Raw genomic sequence first — 16,391 nt, 5'->3', positions numbered from 1 at the left:
GGAGGCGCCGCGGCTCTCGGGCGGGGCTGCTGCCCCTGGGGCTTGTGCTGGAAGCTGTTGGCTAGCAGGGAGTGCCCTTTGATGGCAGCTGTTCGGCGGGGTGAGGGCAGGCCTGGCACTCCCAGCGGGCCGATGATTCCTAATGGAGGCTGAGGCAGTGCCGTGGCTCTTTTGCTAGTACGCGTCTAAAGGGGGAGGTAGGAGAGAGAGAGGGGGAGAATTGCTACTGTGCGATTATCCCAGCTGTACATGCTCTTCCTGCACGCCAGAGGCTCAGAGTCAGTTTCCTGGGTAGGGAATAGGCGATTCCATAGACATCTGTTCTGAAATTAATATTAAATGCTCTCTGTTCTCTAAAGTGTTGTAGCTTACCATTTTAATTGCGCTGTAGAACAGTTCTCTTCTGTCTTTTGGCATAGTTGCGGCATTAACAGGTTTAAATTGTTGCAGAAGCTGCAGAATAAAGGGACTCTTTTTGCATTTCTCAGTAACTACAGCATTTATCTGCATTTCTGACAGGTCAGTTAAGGTAGATGGTTGAAAGCCAGCAAGAAAAATGGTTTATTCCCACCATAATAGTTGGTTTGGAATTGTTCTAAATTCCTGTGGACTGCTATTATTTCTGTACCCATAATGAATCTCTGGTGGGAGAACAAAATGATTAACAGATGGAACGGAGAGGGAAACAGGCAGTTTATCAAAGTCAGTATCTGCATTGCTTGCAAAATGCCTTTTGTTCATATCTTAAAGAGAAAAGACCGTTTGGCTTCTGCAAATGTCACTGCGCAAAGTGCACTAGGCACAGTTAATGCCTTTATTTTTTAGCACTTACTAGGGCTTAAATGCAGTCAGCATGGAGAGAGATGTCTTTACTTTGTTAATAGGCTTAATTCTGTGAAGGTAGATGCTAAATTGAAGGCTTTGGAAGCAGATAACAGTGAACAGAAATACAGATTGTAACAGCATGTTTTTTATGTTCCTGCCAATACACCTTGACCATGGATCTCCTGTTCATCCAGGTTTATATCGGAACCACCGCATATAGCATAATCGTTTTTCTTGTTATCTTAGTTACATTGTTGATTGCCTCTGCACATACTTTGGTGCAGGTGTTCTTGACTGTACTGTGCATAAAACAAAATAAGAAAATGGCCTCTGCGCAATGAAGCAGTTTAGTTAGGAGTTACCAGTCTAATGTTAATACGCGTACAGGAAAAAAAGGAATAGGGGGGTGTTTAAAAAAAACAACCCAAAACCAAACTGTTGTGGTGAATGAGGTAAACGGTAGTGGGTGAAAACATCTGTCTCTTTAGTGACTCAAGAGAATTATAGGGATAAGAGAAAAACAGGGATTAACTTCAGAAGTGTAGAGAAATATGTAAACATACTGCAGCGGTTAACACAGACTAGAGGTATGGTGAGATTAAAGCAATGAGATGGAGAGTTTGGATCTTTTGTAGAAAAGCGGGGGGGGGAATTAGCCAAATACTGGGTGAAAATACTGGGTGTGCACTCTAAGAATGTGAAGAGCTTATGACAGATATCAAATTCACTGTTTTGGGGAGTAATAATATCTGAGAGAGTACTGGATGCAAAACTTTGGTGCTCTGCCTCCAGGATAAGTTGGCTTTTAGTGATGGAGAGCGTGGTAACTGGGATGAGGCGTTTGGCATGATCTGTTGATCATGTCAGGTATTAAACTGACACACAGTCTTGAGGGAGTAATACAAAACCAGGTGGATTTTTAGTTGGACAGAAAGATCCAAGAGTTGTCATCAGATGGTGACATTAGTAATCTAAGAAATGTGGTGACAGATGGAAAAGTATCGCTTTGGATTAGCATGTTCTCTTCAGTCTTATTTAATTAGTCTGTTAACTGATTTTCATAGGTCTTTTTTTATAGTAGGCCCCTGCTCTGCTTTACGCTAGTATGTCTGAAACAGTAGTATCGTAGGTAAAGCAAAAGTGTTCTGAACGAGTTATGAGATGTAGGTGGTATTCATTAGGTATCTCAGTAATTCATTCCTTTTGTGGCTGGCTGAGCTTCCTCAGGGCAGTGTCAGTCAGAATTAGGTAACGCTAGTGAAAATGAGAAATTTGTTTTGGGTGAGAGAAACTGGGAGGTTTTCATGCCTTGCAACTGCTCTCTTGTTTGTTCCCCTGTTTAACTGGCCTCCGTTTGTCACTTTGCAGTTTGTGAGTAGTAGTTACTCAGCTTTACCACTTCGTGGTGCCACTTAGACTAAGATCACTCTTTGAAAGACTAATTCTTAAAACTTGAGCCTGCTTTAAGCTTCTTAAGAGCATTGTTCCCTTAAAAACGTAACTGAAATACTTGTTAATGTATGGAAAATGCTTCGGTTACATCAGTTTTGAGTTTTGAAAGGTCACAGGAGGGTGTTTTTGACCTCCGTGAGACCAAATATTTACAGATTTACAATGGTGAATAGCTCTGGAAATGAAGATATTGTCTACCTTTTGAACTGGTGTTCTGTGGGGACTTGTGAGCTTTGTGTATTAGGAGCATCATTCATCACGGAGTGGCCGTGGTGTTTGAAAAGAAGAGCTTATTAAATTTCAGTGTTATTTTAGTCTCTGGTCTTTGCACAGACTGCCAAGCTGAAGCTTTGTTTTGAAGTGCCCACTTGTGGTTGAACTGTTTGCACGTAGGTCTAAGTGAATTTACTTGACTAAGAGTGCATTGAGAGTGCTTTTTAAAGTATTATGTTTCTAGAATGGAAGGATTAGGTCTAAAACCAGAAGCAGTGACAATGTCCATGGAATTCCATGACTTTGAACATAGGCTATTCTAAAATCACTTCTGTAGATGCTTTTATACGATTATTCAAAGACATAGTCTTAGCTTGGAAAGATGTGGGAACTGTAAAGTAAGATATCAACTTGCAAGTTAATTTTGACAAGGAGCCTATTAAACTGAATAAAAGGAATGAAATCCTAAGCATTTTGTTGACTCGCGCTTTTTTTTTTAATTACACATCATCTACCTCAGTATGTATTTATATACTCTGTGTGTGTATTTAGCATTCTGATCTGTACCACTGGTAAAGCATTTTTGAGCTGGTAAATATTTTCAAGTGTCTTCAGTGTTCACATTACAATCAAATCTATTTTGTAGGTGTCTAGAGTGATAACTTAATTAGGTTATGACTATTCAGTCTTATAATAATGCTGACTTGACAAGGGCATATGCTCAGGAATACAGTTTAGATTCTGAAAATTAATTGCTTCAGTGGCCAAAATTATAAGACCTTAGATCATAAGAAATAAGTTATAATTGCATTTTAAATTTAGATCAGTTTAGATTATTACACTCTCCTAATGCTGTCTAACTTTTTTTTTTTTTCCTTTCTGGTTTGGGAAGCTTTTTGATGAATGTAGCAGACGAGGAAGAAAACAGTGGGTTGTAATATAATGTTTCATGGAGCAGGCATAATCTAACATCTAACTGGATAATTTTAATCTTGTTTCCCATAGGATTTTATGGAAGACCTTGGGTTATGGAGCAGAGGAAAGAACTTTTTAGAAGGCAAGTCGTGCTTCCTCTTACTGCAGCACATTCCATCGCAATATAATCATAATCTTCCACTTAAGCCTGAAAAGAATTATTGTTCTAACCTAGAGCAGCTTTTTGCCTACTATCAATATTCTTGGGGGCTCATATTCACCTTTCCATCTTGCCTAAACTAAATTTATCAAAAATCAGTTGTGCATAAAGTTATTGTGACTTAGTAGTATAACACAATGTTCAATGAAGAAAGAAATAAATTAGATCAAGTAATCTTGATCTAATACCGGGGGTCGGGGCAACCCCCGGTATCAATACAGGCTGGGGGATGAAGGGATTGAGAGCAGCCCTGCCGAGAAGGACTTGGGGGTACTGGTGGATGAAAAGCTGGACATGAGCCGGCAATGTGCGCTCGCAGCCCAGAAGGCCAATGGTATCCTGGGCTGCATCCAAAGAAGCGTGGCCAGCAGGTCAAGGGAGGGGATTCTGCCCCTCTATTCTGCTCTGGTGAGACCCCACCTGGAGCACTGCGTCCAGCTCTGGAGCTCTCAGCATAAGAAAGACACGGACCTGTTGGAGCGGGTCCAGAGGAGGGCCACGAAAATGATTGGGGGATGGAACACCTCTCCTGTGAAGAAAGGCTGAGAGAGTTTGGGTTGTTCAGCCTAGGGAAGAGAAGGCTTCGGGGAGACCTTATTGCAGCCTATCAGTACTTAAAGGGGGCTTATAAAAAAGATGGCGGCAGACTTTTTAGCAGGGCCTGTTGCAACAGAATGAGGGGGAATGGCTTTAAACTAAAGGGGAGTAGATATAGACTAGATATAGGAAGAAATTTTTTACGCTGGGGGTGGTGAAGCACTGGCACAGGTTGCCCAGGGAGGTGGTGGATGCCCCATTCCTGGAAACATTCAAGGTCAGGCTGGACGGGGCTCTGAGCAACCTGATCTAGTTGAAGATGTCCCTGCCCACGGCAGGGGGGTTGGACTAGATGACCTTTAAAGGTCCCTTCCAACCCAAACTATTCTATGATTCTATGAAAAGAATTAGAATTAGATCAAATAAAACACAGAATTCCTGAATTTGTAGATTATTCTCCCAATGAAGGCTTTTTTCCTATGTTTATAGACTTCAGAAGTGGGGACTAAATACATACCTGTATGCTCCAAAGGATGACTACAAGCACAGGATGTTCTGGCGAGAAATGTACTCTGTGGAGGAAGCGGGTAATTGCCTTTATTTCCCCTCTGTGTTTTCTATAAATAGACATTTGGATGAATTGGTCATTGCTACATATGCTTCTGTGTGTTTAATCACAGTAGCCATTTCCAAAGGTGAGTGGAGACCTGTTCTTAATACCCTGCAGGTGTATTTAGTGGAGCTTTGGTACAAGCATGGATTTACTTCTTTTAACTATAACTCTCCAGATGATTTCTAAAACCGCTTTTAAGGCTTTGTCTTACGAGATTTACTTTTTTCCAGGGAAAGGTTGCTCAAAATTATTCCTCTGGCTCTTGGACATCTGGGCCATATTTTGAAGTAGAAATTATTTGCTTCAGAAAAGAAAAAAGATTGATGAGCAAATAGCATGCCCTTTTATGTGATTCATTAAGTGCTTGTCTCAATGAAGAGAGTACCAGTTAGAAAAGCAGCTTCTGACTATTTAGTCAGAACATAAAAGACCTGTTTAAGCTGGTGTGAGGCTTTTTATCCACCTCTGGCATTTGTGGGACCTGCAGTGTTTTATTAGCCTGTGGGGATTATCGTTTTCTTTGGGTGAGGGGAAGAATGATACTCGCTTGAAATTAAATAATCCTTCTTGGAGGCCACTTTGAATCACTGCAGAAATATAATCTAAAGGATACTGCAAGATAATTGCCAATAACAACAAAGATTGTTAAATATTCTAAAAATAATTCTCTTTATTCATTGTATGGAAGATTAAATTTGATGTTTGTTTCTTAAAGCAACTACTTCTGCACAGTGATGTTAAAAAAGCCCTTTCTCATGTGCCCCAAGCTTCAGTCATATGAATAGTACATGAATCAGTGTCATGCAGGGTGATATTGCTACATTGAATTGTCTTTTAGTATGTGTGACAAAAGTGGAAAAAGTGAGTAATAATTCTAGAACTGTTGGTGTGCATACTGTAAAAAGAGACTACATCCACATTTGTCTCACAATATTGAGATAAAGAGAATTTTTTAAATCTTTAAAAATCCATTTAACATGGAAAATAACAATACAAGGGCAGTTGTTATTCCTTTTGGCATAATTTCTGAGAACTCTTCCAAATAATTTGGTGCTCTTTGCTGTGTTAGTTTTAAGAAACTCCAACAATTTTTTTTTTATTATGGTAGCAGAGGCATCTGCATTCTATAATTTACTTCTTATTATGTTTGAGATTATTTTTTTTAATTGTTGAATTCTTCTGAAATATTGCAATTTGATTTCCAGAGCAGCTAATGACTCTAATATCAGCTGCACGAGAACATGAAATAGAGTTCATCTATGCAATCTCGCCTGGACTTGACATCACTTTCTCCAATCCTAAAGAGGTATCCACGTTGAAGCGCAAGCTGGACCAGGTAAGTGTGACAAACTTACCACAGTTGCAGTGCTACTTAATTTGAAAACTTCAATACCCTACTCACTCTTGCAGCTTTTCACTAGCTTCTTTAATGTTTTCAGCACTAGCTTTGGTTTGGATGCCTCTGAACGATTCCAATGGATACTTTCAGGTTGTATTGTAGAAGTCGCCGGTGATCATCTAGATTTAAAAAAAAAAAAAAAGTCTCATCTTGTATCGGATTCTGAGGGCTATTTTTGGGAGCTTGTCTTCAGAGTATTTTAGGGCCTTGAAGCCAAGATGCATTTCTAAAGCAAGAACTCTTACCCACAATAAATGCCTTCAGGGGCAGACCTGACATACACATCTTCTTTGTTCTCATAATTGACTCCTGTCCTTTGTCCAAAAGCTGTTACAGAGTTAGCTTTTTTCCAGCTGTCTGTCCAGTAAGATCAGCTTTGGATTGTTAAAACTGGAAAAGATTGCATGTCTTTAGAGGTCTAATCTTGGAGAGAAGCAGTGTAGTGGATTAAAGATAGGCATTCACTGTGAATGGATACCAAAGTCCATCTTACCTCCCCTACTTATGAAAATTCTATGGTTTGATTAAAAAAAAAAAAAAAAAATTAAACCTTTTGCTCTTGTCTTTTGTATTAGGTTTCCCAGTTTGGCTGCAGATCTTTTGCACTGCTGTTTGATGATATCGATCACAACATGTGTGCGGCAGACAAAGAAGTTTTCAGTTCCTTCGCTCATGCTCAAGTCTCGATCACAAATGAAATTTATCAATATCTTGGAGAACCAGACACATTCCTTTTCTGTCCTACAGGTAAAATGAGATCAATCATTTAGTTCAGCCTTAAAGGAGGGGGCCTGTTACCATACTGGTTGAAATGCTGGTTTAATATTTAATCACTGCTTTAAGGAGTATTTTGGGTTTGTTTGAAGAAATTGACTTATAAAGAAACGCTCAAATAATTCAAACATATGCAGAGGTTTTGCCAAGTCTACACATCTCTGAAAAGCTTAATGCCAAGCAAAGAAGGCAGCTTGATAGAATGGTTCAAGAAATTTGAACTGAAACTTAGGGTGAAGGAAGACTTCGATTTGACTTGTATCACAGTCTTTTTGCTTCTTGATCTGGCTAGCTGTTAGTTTCTTAGAATTTTCTTGAAGTAGAGGTACAGCACAGACTGTGCTCACTTCTGTCATTGGTACCTGTTCTTAATAAGATTACCCACTTCTACTAGTCACTGAGTTGCTTTATTTATTTATTTTAAAAAAAGATGGCTTGCACTCGGGTCCAGTCATTGCTTTTTTTAAATTGCAAGCTTCCTCTAATACCTGTAAGAGTATTGTAAGGGAGAGAGAATCACTATGTTCGGTGGTGTGGATTGTTGCAAGGAAAACTCAGTTCAGTAGCAATGGTATCATCATTGTTAAGTTGTTTATCCCCTTGCACTGTAGTAGTTTGGTTCTGTTGCAGACCTCCTGTTTAACTTTGAGAGACATGCTCTGGTGTTAATATTTTTAGGTATTTGCACTTCATAATCAGTCTTAGGGTTTCTAGTTCTCTTGCATATTGTCTGCTGTAACCTGCCCTTCTTTTTATGGACTTTATTAGTTTTTTCCTAATTTTGACATTTGAGCAATTTTAAGTAAATTCTCTACCTTTCCTTTCTGACCTTTATGCTAAGTATCATTCATAATGTCCCTTTTATTTATACTTCAGACTTTTGGGCCTTTCTTGATTAATTTTATAGATGTTTCTCTTCTCAAATGGTAGTATTCTCTCAATGTGTTCGTGGGGCAGTTGGGTATGTTGTCACACGTGTGCATCATTGTACTCACAGTGACATTCTCTTTTCCTGTACAGAGTACTGTGGAACTTTTTGTTATCCAAATGTTGCCCAGTCACCATATTTACGGACTGTAGGAGAAAAGCTGCTCCCTGGCATCGAGGTGTTATGGACAGGTAAAAATTGTTTGGTGTGTGGTTTGATGTTTTGTTTTGGTTTGTTTTTTTAAAATTGCTGTGGGTGTTAGAAATGATTTCTCATAAGTATTTAGTAAAATAAACTGTCCAACTACTTGGGTTTGACTCTTCAAGTATACGCAAAGCCCTCTGATTATCCTGTTTCCCTCTTAGGTCCAAAAGTTGTATCTAAAGACATTCCAGTAGAGTCCATTGAAGAAGTTTCGAAGATCATCAGGAGAGCACCAGTTATCTGGGATAACATTCATGCTAATGATTATGATCAAAAGAGGCTTTTTCTTGGGCCTTACAAAGGTCGGTCAACTGAGCTCATCCCTCGACTAAAGGGAGTTCTGACCAATCCAAACTGTGAATTTGAAGCCAATTATGTTGCTATTCACACGCTTGCAACCTGGTACAAGTCTAACATGAATGGAGTGAGAAAAGATGTGGTGATGAGTAAGTATGCATAACCGTTTGCTGGGATCTATGCTTAACCATATAAGTCATACTGATTTTTTTTTTTAATGATTCTAGCCTTTCCTTACCAACTTCTTCTTTTTAAGATCACCTAGCATTTTCTATCCCATAAGTAAATGGCAGCCGCCTGAAATATAACAAGCATCTAGATTGTTTTATTGACCTCCTGGGAAGTATCTGTAGCACATGCTATGAGAGAATTTCATAGTCTTGAGATGTATCTGTGGTTGTATAAAAACCACTCTCAGCAAGCAATTTTAATGCCCAAATTTGACGTTAAGCGTCCATGGATTTGATTTTGTTGGAATAGAAGCAGTGCAGATCAAAAGAGAAACTCTGAATGCCAGAATATCTAGCTTCTGCACACTGTTTCTGTGTTGACATTAATGGTGACCATAGTTTTCCATTTTGTCTAATTAGGATGTAATGCTTTGTCCTTCTTTGTGAAATAAGTCTGTTGGAGAGTTCTTGAATGCCTTGTCTAACGTGACTTTTTGGTTTTTTTATTTTAAATGAAACTTGCATGGTAACTTTTTAAAACTTGTCTCTGTAGCTGATACTGAAGACAGTACAGTTTCTATCCAGATTAAATTGGAAAATGAGGGGAGTGATGAAGATATTGAAACAGATGTTCTCTACAGCCCGCAGATGGCTCTGAAGCTGGCCTTAACGGAATGGTTGCAGGAATTTGGGGTACCTCAGCAATACAGCAGTGAGTCTGATTTGGTGTTGTTCTGGGATCAGTAGAAAAATGGGGTTAAAGTTCAGTACTTTAGATTAAAACTAAACTCAGCATTTAGATTAAAACTATTTCACAGATCCTGGCAATTTGTATACTTTTCAGCTGGGAGTATTTTCTGCCTTGCTAATTGGGGAAACCTCAATAAAGAAAGAAGAATGCTTGGCATTCTGCAGCATGCCTGTAGTGCGCCAGCTGATCAGCAGAAGCAACATTGACGTATGATCCTTTGGTGCTTATGATACAAAACAGGAAAGAGTCTGGATCTTGCTAGTCCCGGTTGTTACTAGGCTTCCATGGGACCTGAGAGAACAGGAAGAATAGTCTTTTTTTGAAGTGGGTGTTAGGTTATTGTAAACACTAGTTCTGCCCCAGAAGAGTCCATGTCCTTCCAGTTGTTTAAAGATGGCTTTATTTTTCTGAGTTTCTGTGTTACAGAAACCAGCTAGGGTCCTTCCAGCATTGTACACCTTTCTTGTAGCAATGGGAACTTGGGATCTGAGGTAAAAATCTGTTTTTCTCAAATGTGGGTTTGAAGTGACAGAGTGCCCTTCTCTGATAACTGGTGGTTATCAGAAGAACGTCTTCTGCACCAGAGCAGAGTTGGGAGGAGTTATCCTCTTGAACTGCTGTAGGATTTCGGATCTTTCTCAAGCTCAGCTGTGGCAAAAACGTTGGGTGAGGAGTAGTAATTAAGGTGTCGTCTTTCTCCATTTTCACAGAATAGTTTAGGTTGGAAGGGACCTCTGGAGATCTCCTAGCCTAGCCACCTTGCTCAAGCAGGGTGAGTTTAGAGCAGGTTCCCCAAGACTGTGTCCAGTCTGGTTTTGAATATCTCCATTTTCCCTAGGTTAGACATTTGCAATTGAAATATTTAAGCATCAGTCCTTTTATTTTGAAGGATATCTCTATATCCAAGTAAAACTTTAACAAGTCTGTTGATGCAGAGGGAAAAAAGTTAACTTTGAGAGCTTTTTATTCTGATGGCATAGTCAGAAATGCTGCTGGCAGCACATAAATATTGACTAATTTTCCTAATTTTTTCCCCATCCTATCTTTGCTTGCCAGTTATGCGGAGGGGAAACTTGCAGAAAACAAAGTCAGTAGTTAGAATTACAATGACAGAAGTGAACAGGCAAAGTACCAAAAGGAAGCTGCGCTGATTGGATGCCATGGCAACAGAATCATCCATGATTTGCAGGAGTTGCTGATTTGAATGTTAGTTGGCAGATATTGAAAACTCTAAACTTGTTTCTTCTTATTCTCAGGTAGGCAAGTGGCCCACAGTGGTGCTAAAACTACTGTAGGGGATGTAGGGCCTCTGGTGGCACCATCCTCTTTAAATGCAGCAACTGTGGTTACCACGGTTTACCAAGAACCCATCATGAGTCAGGGGGCAGCGCTGAGCAGCGAGTCACCGGCCTTGGGAAAGGAGGAAGAGAAGAAGCAATCTGATGAGGAACCAATGGACATGGTGGTGGAAAAACAAGATGACGCAGACAAGAATGCTAATCAGATACTGACAGATATTGCCGAAGCCAAGATGGCAGAGGAGTTGAAGCCAATGGATACCGATAAGGAGAGCATAGCTGAATCGAAGTCCCCAGAGATGTCTATGCAGGAGGACTCTGGTAGTGACATTGCCCCTATGCAGACTGATGAGCAAATTAACAAAGAACAGTTTGTGCCCGGGCCAAATGAAAAGCCTCTCTACACAGTAGAACCAGTGACTTTGGAGGACTTGCAGCTTCTCGCTGACTTGTTTTACCTTCCTTACGAACATGGGCCCAAAGGTGCACAGATGCTGAGAGAATTCCAGTGGCTCAGAGCAAATAGCAGTGTTGTCAGTGTTAATTGCAAAGGAAAGGATGCTGAAAAAGTGAGTGTGAATCTTGTTTCTTTCCTTTTAAATCAAAATCCTGAGCAATGTTGTCTGTAATAGAGATTGGTGTTCCACTTTCTAGAAGCTGAAGGGTAGTGTATAACTAATGACAGGTCACAGTAACTTTCATTCCTCCAGTGGAATCTACTGTTTTAAGCCCTGTAGTGCCATATAGCTATGAAGGCAGAGGTCTGGTGTTTGCATTTGACCAGTGATCCCCATACTGGCCTCACTTCTAACAGCCACAGAGAATACCTGTGAGTCATGTGTGGTGCGGTAGTCCACGCTGGTAAAATCAAGTAATGAATTGTATAGTCTTCCTCCATATTTAGAGTACCTCTCCTCCGTAGAAGGCTGTGTTTGATCTTGTGGATCTTTTGCCTCTGTTCATAGATAGAAGAATGGCGTAACCGAGCAGCCAAGTTTGAAGAGATGTGCAGCTTGGTGATGGGGATGTTCACTCGCCTCTCCAATTGTGCCAACAGGACAATCCTTTATGACATGTACTCCTACGTCTGGGATATCAAGAGTATTATGTCAATGGTGAAATCTTTTGTGCAGTGGTTAGGTAGGTGCATTGGGAGCCATTATAATCCCAGATAGTGTATTTTTTTTTGTTTTTAATTAGCCCACGGGGAAAACACAGTATTAGGCAAATGTGTTTTCTTGGACATGGGGTCTGGTTTGACCCTGTTTTAAAGGTTTTCCTGTCTCACTATTTGAAGCAATGCTTGCTGTGAATTTGCTTTAGTATTGTAAGTGAAGTCCGCTGGATGCTTAAGATTGGAGACCTTGATTTTCTTCTTGGGCTAATGAAACTTGAATCTCAGCTGACACGTAAGTGTTGACTTTAACTTACTCTTGACTGAATGCACACTGGACTGTGCCATGTAACTCCTTGGATACCCTGTTGTATGATTGGAAATGACACTACGAAATGTGACCACATCAGCCATCTGCTGCTTGCTCTGTCTTGATAACATTATTGCTGTCTTCAACAGAACAATTGCAGAAGCGACCTTTCAATGGGCCTGGCCAAGAGGAAGCCGATCCTCCCAGCCCTGTGCGCATGCGAGCTTTAGCGTAAGGCTATTCTGGTGCAAAATAACTTCCTTTAAACACTTCCCAAATTGTTGATTTTTTTTAATTTTATTTTTTGGTAACGGGTGGAAATTGTGGAGCTCTCTAGACAGATTTAGTCTGAGACTTAAACTGATCTTGAAAAAGTTTGTTTTTTTTTTTTTCCTGAAAGATTTTTGGGGGGATCCTAAGTTGGCAGATAGCACCAGCATGGCCTGGGTAATTCTAGTGACCTCATTTCACTTTCAGGTTTCAATCCAACTGTAAGGAATATGCTGTGGACTTGCTTGACGTACACAGCAGGCAGCAAAGCTGATGGTCTCACGTCACACTTTTTGTAGCTGTCACAAACCTCACAGTGGTTAACCATTACACAACCTTGGTCTAGTCCTAGTGTTTGGATTGTCTTTAAATGATGCTCTTAAATGCTGGCAGGTTTAAGCAGGGACAGAGAAGACCTGTTAAGTCATCAAGTCAGTTTGTGCTCAACAACTTCTGTGTTTTGTGCTCATTAAATATCTGATCCCTGTATGTATGGTTGATAAAGAAGAGCTTTTAAGACTGCCTTCTGCAAAGTACAGCGAAGACGACTAGCTTGGGAGGAAAACTTGGCAGCATTGTAGTATGTTAACATCTCTGCCTAATGCTGTTTAAAAGCTCTAGTTTGTGCATTTTTAAGACCAGTGTGACACAACTCCCCCAGCTTTACTATTCTTGCTGTATGTTGACCTTCAGCTAGAAAGAATGCTCTCTTTTTGGTAACTTAATCTGTTTAAAACTCCAGGCCAAAGGTCTGTAAAGAGAACGGTGATTCCTGTAATCTCTAAACATTGAGGGCCCAACTTAAGACTGCATTTCAGAATTATCAAACTACCTACTGATTTCAGGTGAAATTGTCTTCAGTTTTCAATGTCCCTGTAAAGCTGGGTTCAAGTCTTTAAATGCATCGAATATTTGGAATAGTTCACATTAGAAGCCAGCTCTGTAAATACTAGCTTGTTAACTTTGGCACTGTTCTGTTCCAGTACTCAACTGGTATTAGATAGTTGAAAAATTAATTTTAAGAGTTTTTGACAGTTTAATACTCTTATGCTAACAGTGCTTCTGTGAGAGGGGATGCTTTTGTCTTCGGCTTGCATTTTATCACTAGTGTAAATACATATAGAGCAGAGGTCTTTGATAAAATAGCTAAGTACATTACAAATCCAAACAAATTAGTTTTCACAATGGTGTGCTCAATGGTCCACTGAACGTTCACTTTCTTCACCTCTCCTCCCAAGTCCAGCTAGCATTCAGTCCCTTAAATTAGTGTGGCTGTACAGTACTATGGATTACTAATGACTTCTATTGTCTTCTTCCCCATTGTGTACAGATGGGAGAATCCTCAGCACAAGTTTCTACTGCTATTGGATGGACAGCGCCAGATGTTCACAGCGCGTCGTCATTAATTAATTAAAATGGAAAGGTTTTGTCTGTGAGGCAGCTCAGATAGATTAGATGTGCAATAGGCATGAACTGAAGTCACATTTGCGCAGCGACTAAGGCATTAACTATGTTTTTCATTTATACAGCTCTTCATTCACGCAGCTCTTTACTGTAATAATTGGAAGTGCTAGTTACGTTGTAGTCTCAAAGGACAGACAGATACTGTCTTCCAAGTTACTGACTAAACCTCCTTGTGAAGGGTATCTTTTTACATGAGAATTCTAAAACGTGGGAGTAAACCAAATTCAAATTCTGATGCTTGGAATCGCTTCTGAAATTGACCATACTTAGGGTAGTTTCTATTTAACATGTATTCCCAAACTCTCATAAATGTCAAACTTGGCACACTTTGGGACTCTCTGACTAGCACAACATACTTGTCTGTACTGATCTGAGACTGTTACTTGAACAGGAGGTAGATTGCTGTCCACAAAAGGAAAAGAGTATTTGCGCTGCTCATCTTGTCAGAAAACTAGGCGGGTAATTGAAATCTCCATTCCAGATACCACGCTTTTGTTTTTTTCTCCAGAGTTGTCATTTATGTTATGTTAGTTGTTGAAGGCTGTGGTGCCTCGCTGGCAGAATAGTATTAAAAGTCAAACAGCTAATGGAATTTTTTTTCCAAAGCAAGCGTAAACTAAAGCTGAGCACTTTAATGGGCCTGCTGTGGCTGCTTTATCCGCAGGGATCCTGGTGCATCAGATATGCTTGAGCAGGAAAAAAATCAAGATGCTAAAAAGCAAAGCTAGTAGTATCTGTGGCCAACAGGGTGTACTAGTTAAATTGTGAGTTAATTCCAGTTAATGCTACTTTAGCTTTTTAACATGCCAGCAGCATTGTAAAGGTAAGGCCTGGATTATGTAAATCTGCGTAGTCTCTTGCAAGAATACTGTTTCATACAACTGTCCTGGCTGCCTGAACTGTTCCAGACTGTTTGCATATATTGCCAGTCCTAATTTTCTGACAAGATTAGAAACAATCATTACTAAAATGTGACTTCAGAAAGGTCCATTTTTTTCCAAGGGGCTGTGATAATGGCATTTGTTTGATCTAAAATTTACGATAGCTATTGAGCCATGTAGCTTCCAACATGTCATCTTTTCATAGATGAAATGGATGTTTCTGCCACAAATATAAAAAAAAAAAAAAGAATGTACGAAATGTCTGGAAAGCTTACGTAATTGCACACGGCACCATTCTTGTGCCTTCTGGTCTGGAATGAGGTGTGTTAGCTGAATCACCTCACCTGTTCTTAGACTAGTCTGTTATAGGTAGTCAAAAACTTGGAATACTGCAATTAGTGCGCAAGCACAAAATCTTTATAAATCGTACATTATTACAGCCTCCCCCCAAGCCCTGGATTATAGCTCAGTTAGAGAGCTTTTTCCACAAGTGTGTGTTAGCTTTTTGGACATGTTAGACACCCAGGAAATCCCCCTTCTCGTAACATTCTCCGCTTGGATCTGATCTCAACAGGGTGTCGTAGTCAATCTTCAGCACAGTTCTTAAGTGGAGACCAAGAACCCTGGGCCTTTAGAGGTGGTCTAGCAGGAGAGTTCCAGGTATCAATATGACTTCACAACTGAATGACATTTTCTTTGTTTTATGAGAAACCTTTTGTTGCACATCAGAGGTCTGGAAGGATTGGTCTGCCGAAGGCTTTCTGGTCCAAAGCCCATTAGCCTTACAGCTTGGTTTAAAATAATTTTCCTCCCCTTTCTACAGTAATTTCTCAAGGAGATGCTGCCTGTCCCACGCGCATGCGAAGCGCAGCGGCTTTAGTTGTACATTTCACATTGTTTCTTTGCAGGTCGCACAGCATTTTTATCTGCGCCCGCAATTGCACAATGCGCGCATGCTTGTCTGCCGATGGGAATTCCATGAGCAAAAGGGATAGTCATCCAAATTTTGGTTCCTCTCTAAATAAAGCTGTAATGCGCTTTGTTGCAAAGATTTCAATTGGCAAATATTCTTAAATCGCATCGTTTATGCCATGTTCAAATTTGTTCATGGATTTTTCAGGCGCTATACTTTTCCCCCCTCACAGGTGCTCTGCGCGCAGCAAATTGAATCAGCGCATTGCTTTTGGGATAAAGCGTCTCCTCTGGCCAGTTAACCCTCTTCAGACCAAACCTTTCCTCCTGACATTCTATGTTCTTATACAGAGACAGTGTAGATATGATTGGTAAAAAGTATTTTAAAGCAGATAAGATTAACAGACTCTTAATGTGCTGTTTCAATTGCATATTTTAAAACACCAATTGGATATTTTCTATTCAAATAAGGTCTTTGCATTTGTAAAGCATACCAACCCCACCTTCTTCTGGGGTGCCTGCAAGTAGCAAATGTTAATTTGGGAGTCTGCAGTGCACACCCAAGAGCGATGGGTTTTGTTGTTCATACAGTCATATTAAATATTTTGTTTTCACAGCGTTTGCTGCCTATTGATGGGGCAAATGACCTCTTTTTTCAACCACCTCCATTAACACCCACTTCCAAAGTGTACACCATACGACCCTACTTTCCTAAAGATGAGGTAACTGCTTTTGACACTTGTCACTGTTGTTAGTGATGCGCTTCCTTTTGTGGCAGCACTGGTTACTGCTGAGTCCCTTCATCCCCTAATGAAACAGATGTCCCAATATCTTGCACAAGGCA

General features: G+C 40.1%; 1 protein-coding gene across 1 annotated transcript in view; it reads left to right on the top strand.

Moving 5' to 3' along the window:
- Positions 1–16,391, top strand: part of MGEA5 (meningioma expressed antigen 5 (hyaluronidase)) — a 34,032-nt gene that overhangs the window by 9,839 nt on the left and 7,802 nt on the right. The window contains exons 2-12 of the mRNA XM_009323289.1: positions 3,496–3,547; positions 4,652–4,749; positions 5,981–6,111; positions 6,750–6,921; positions 7,969–8,067; positions 8,242–8,526; positions 9,101–9,259; positions 10,555–11,165; positions 11,562–11,736; positions 15,210–15,295; positions 16,165–16,269. Coding sequence (XP_009321564.1) covers positions 3,496–3,547; positions 4,652–4,749; positions 5,981–6,111; positions 6,750–6,921; positions 7,969–8,067; positions 8,242–8,526; positions 9,101–9,259; positions 10,555–11,165; positions 11,562–11,736; positions 15,210–15,295; positions 16,165–16,269 — 1,973 coding nt within the window. The remainder of the gene's footprint in view (positions 1–3,495; positions 3,548–4,651; positions 4,750–5,980; positions 6,112–6,749; positions 6,922–7,968; positions 8,068–8,241; positions 8,527–9,100; positions 9,260–10,554; positions 11,166–11,561; positions 11,737–15,209; positions 15,296–16,164; positions 16,270–16,391) is intronic.

The sequence above is a fragment of the Pygoscelis adeliae genome, unplaced genomic scaffold (assembly GCF_000699105.1).
Source record: "Pygoscelis adeliae isolate BGI_AS28 unplaced genomic scaffold, ASM69910v1 Scaffold294, whole genome shotgun sequence".
Classification (NCBI taxonomy): domain Eukaryota; kingdom Metazoa; phylum Chordata; class Aves; order Sphenisciformes; family Spheniscidae; genus Pygoscelis; species Pygoscelis adeliae.
This window is presented reverse-complemented; position numbering and strand designations above follow the sequence as displayed.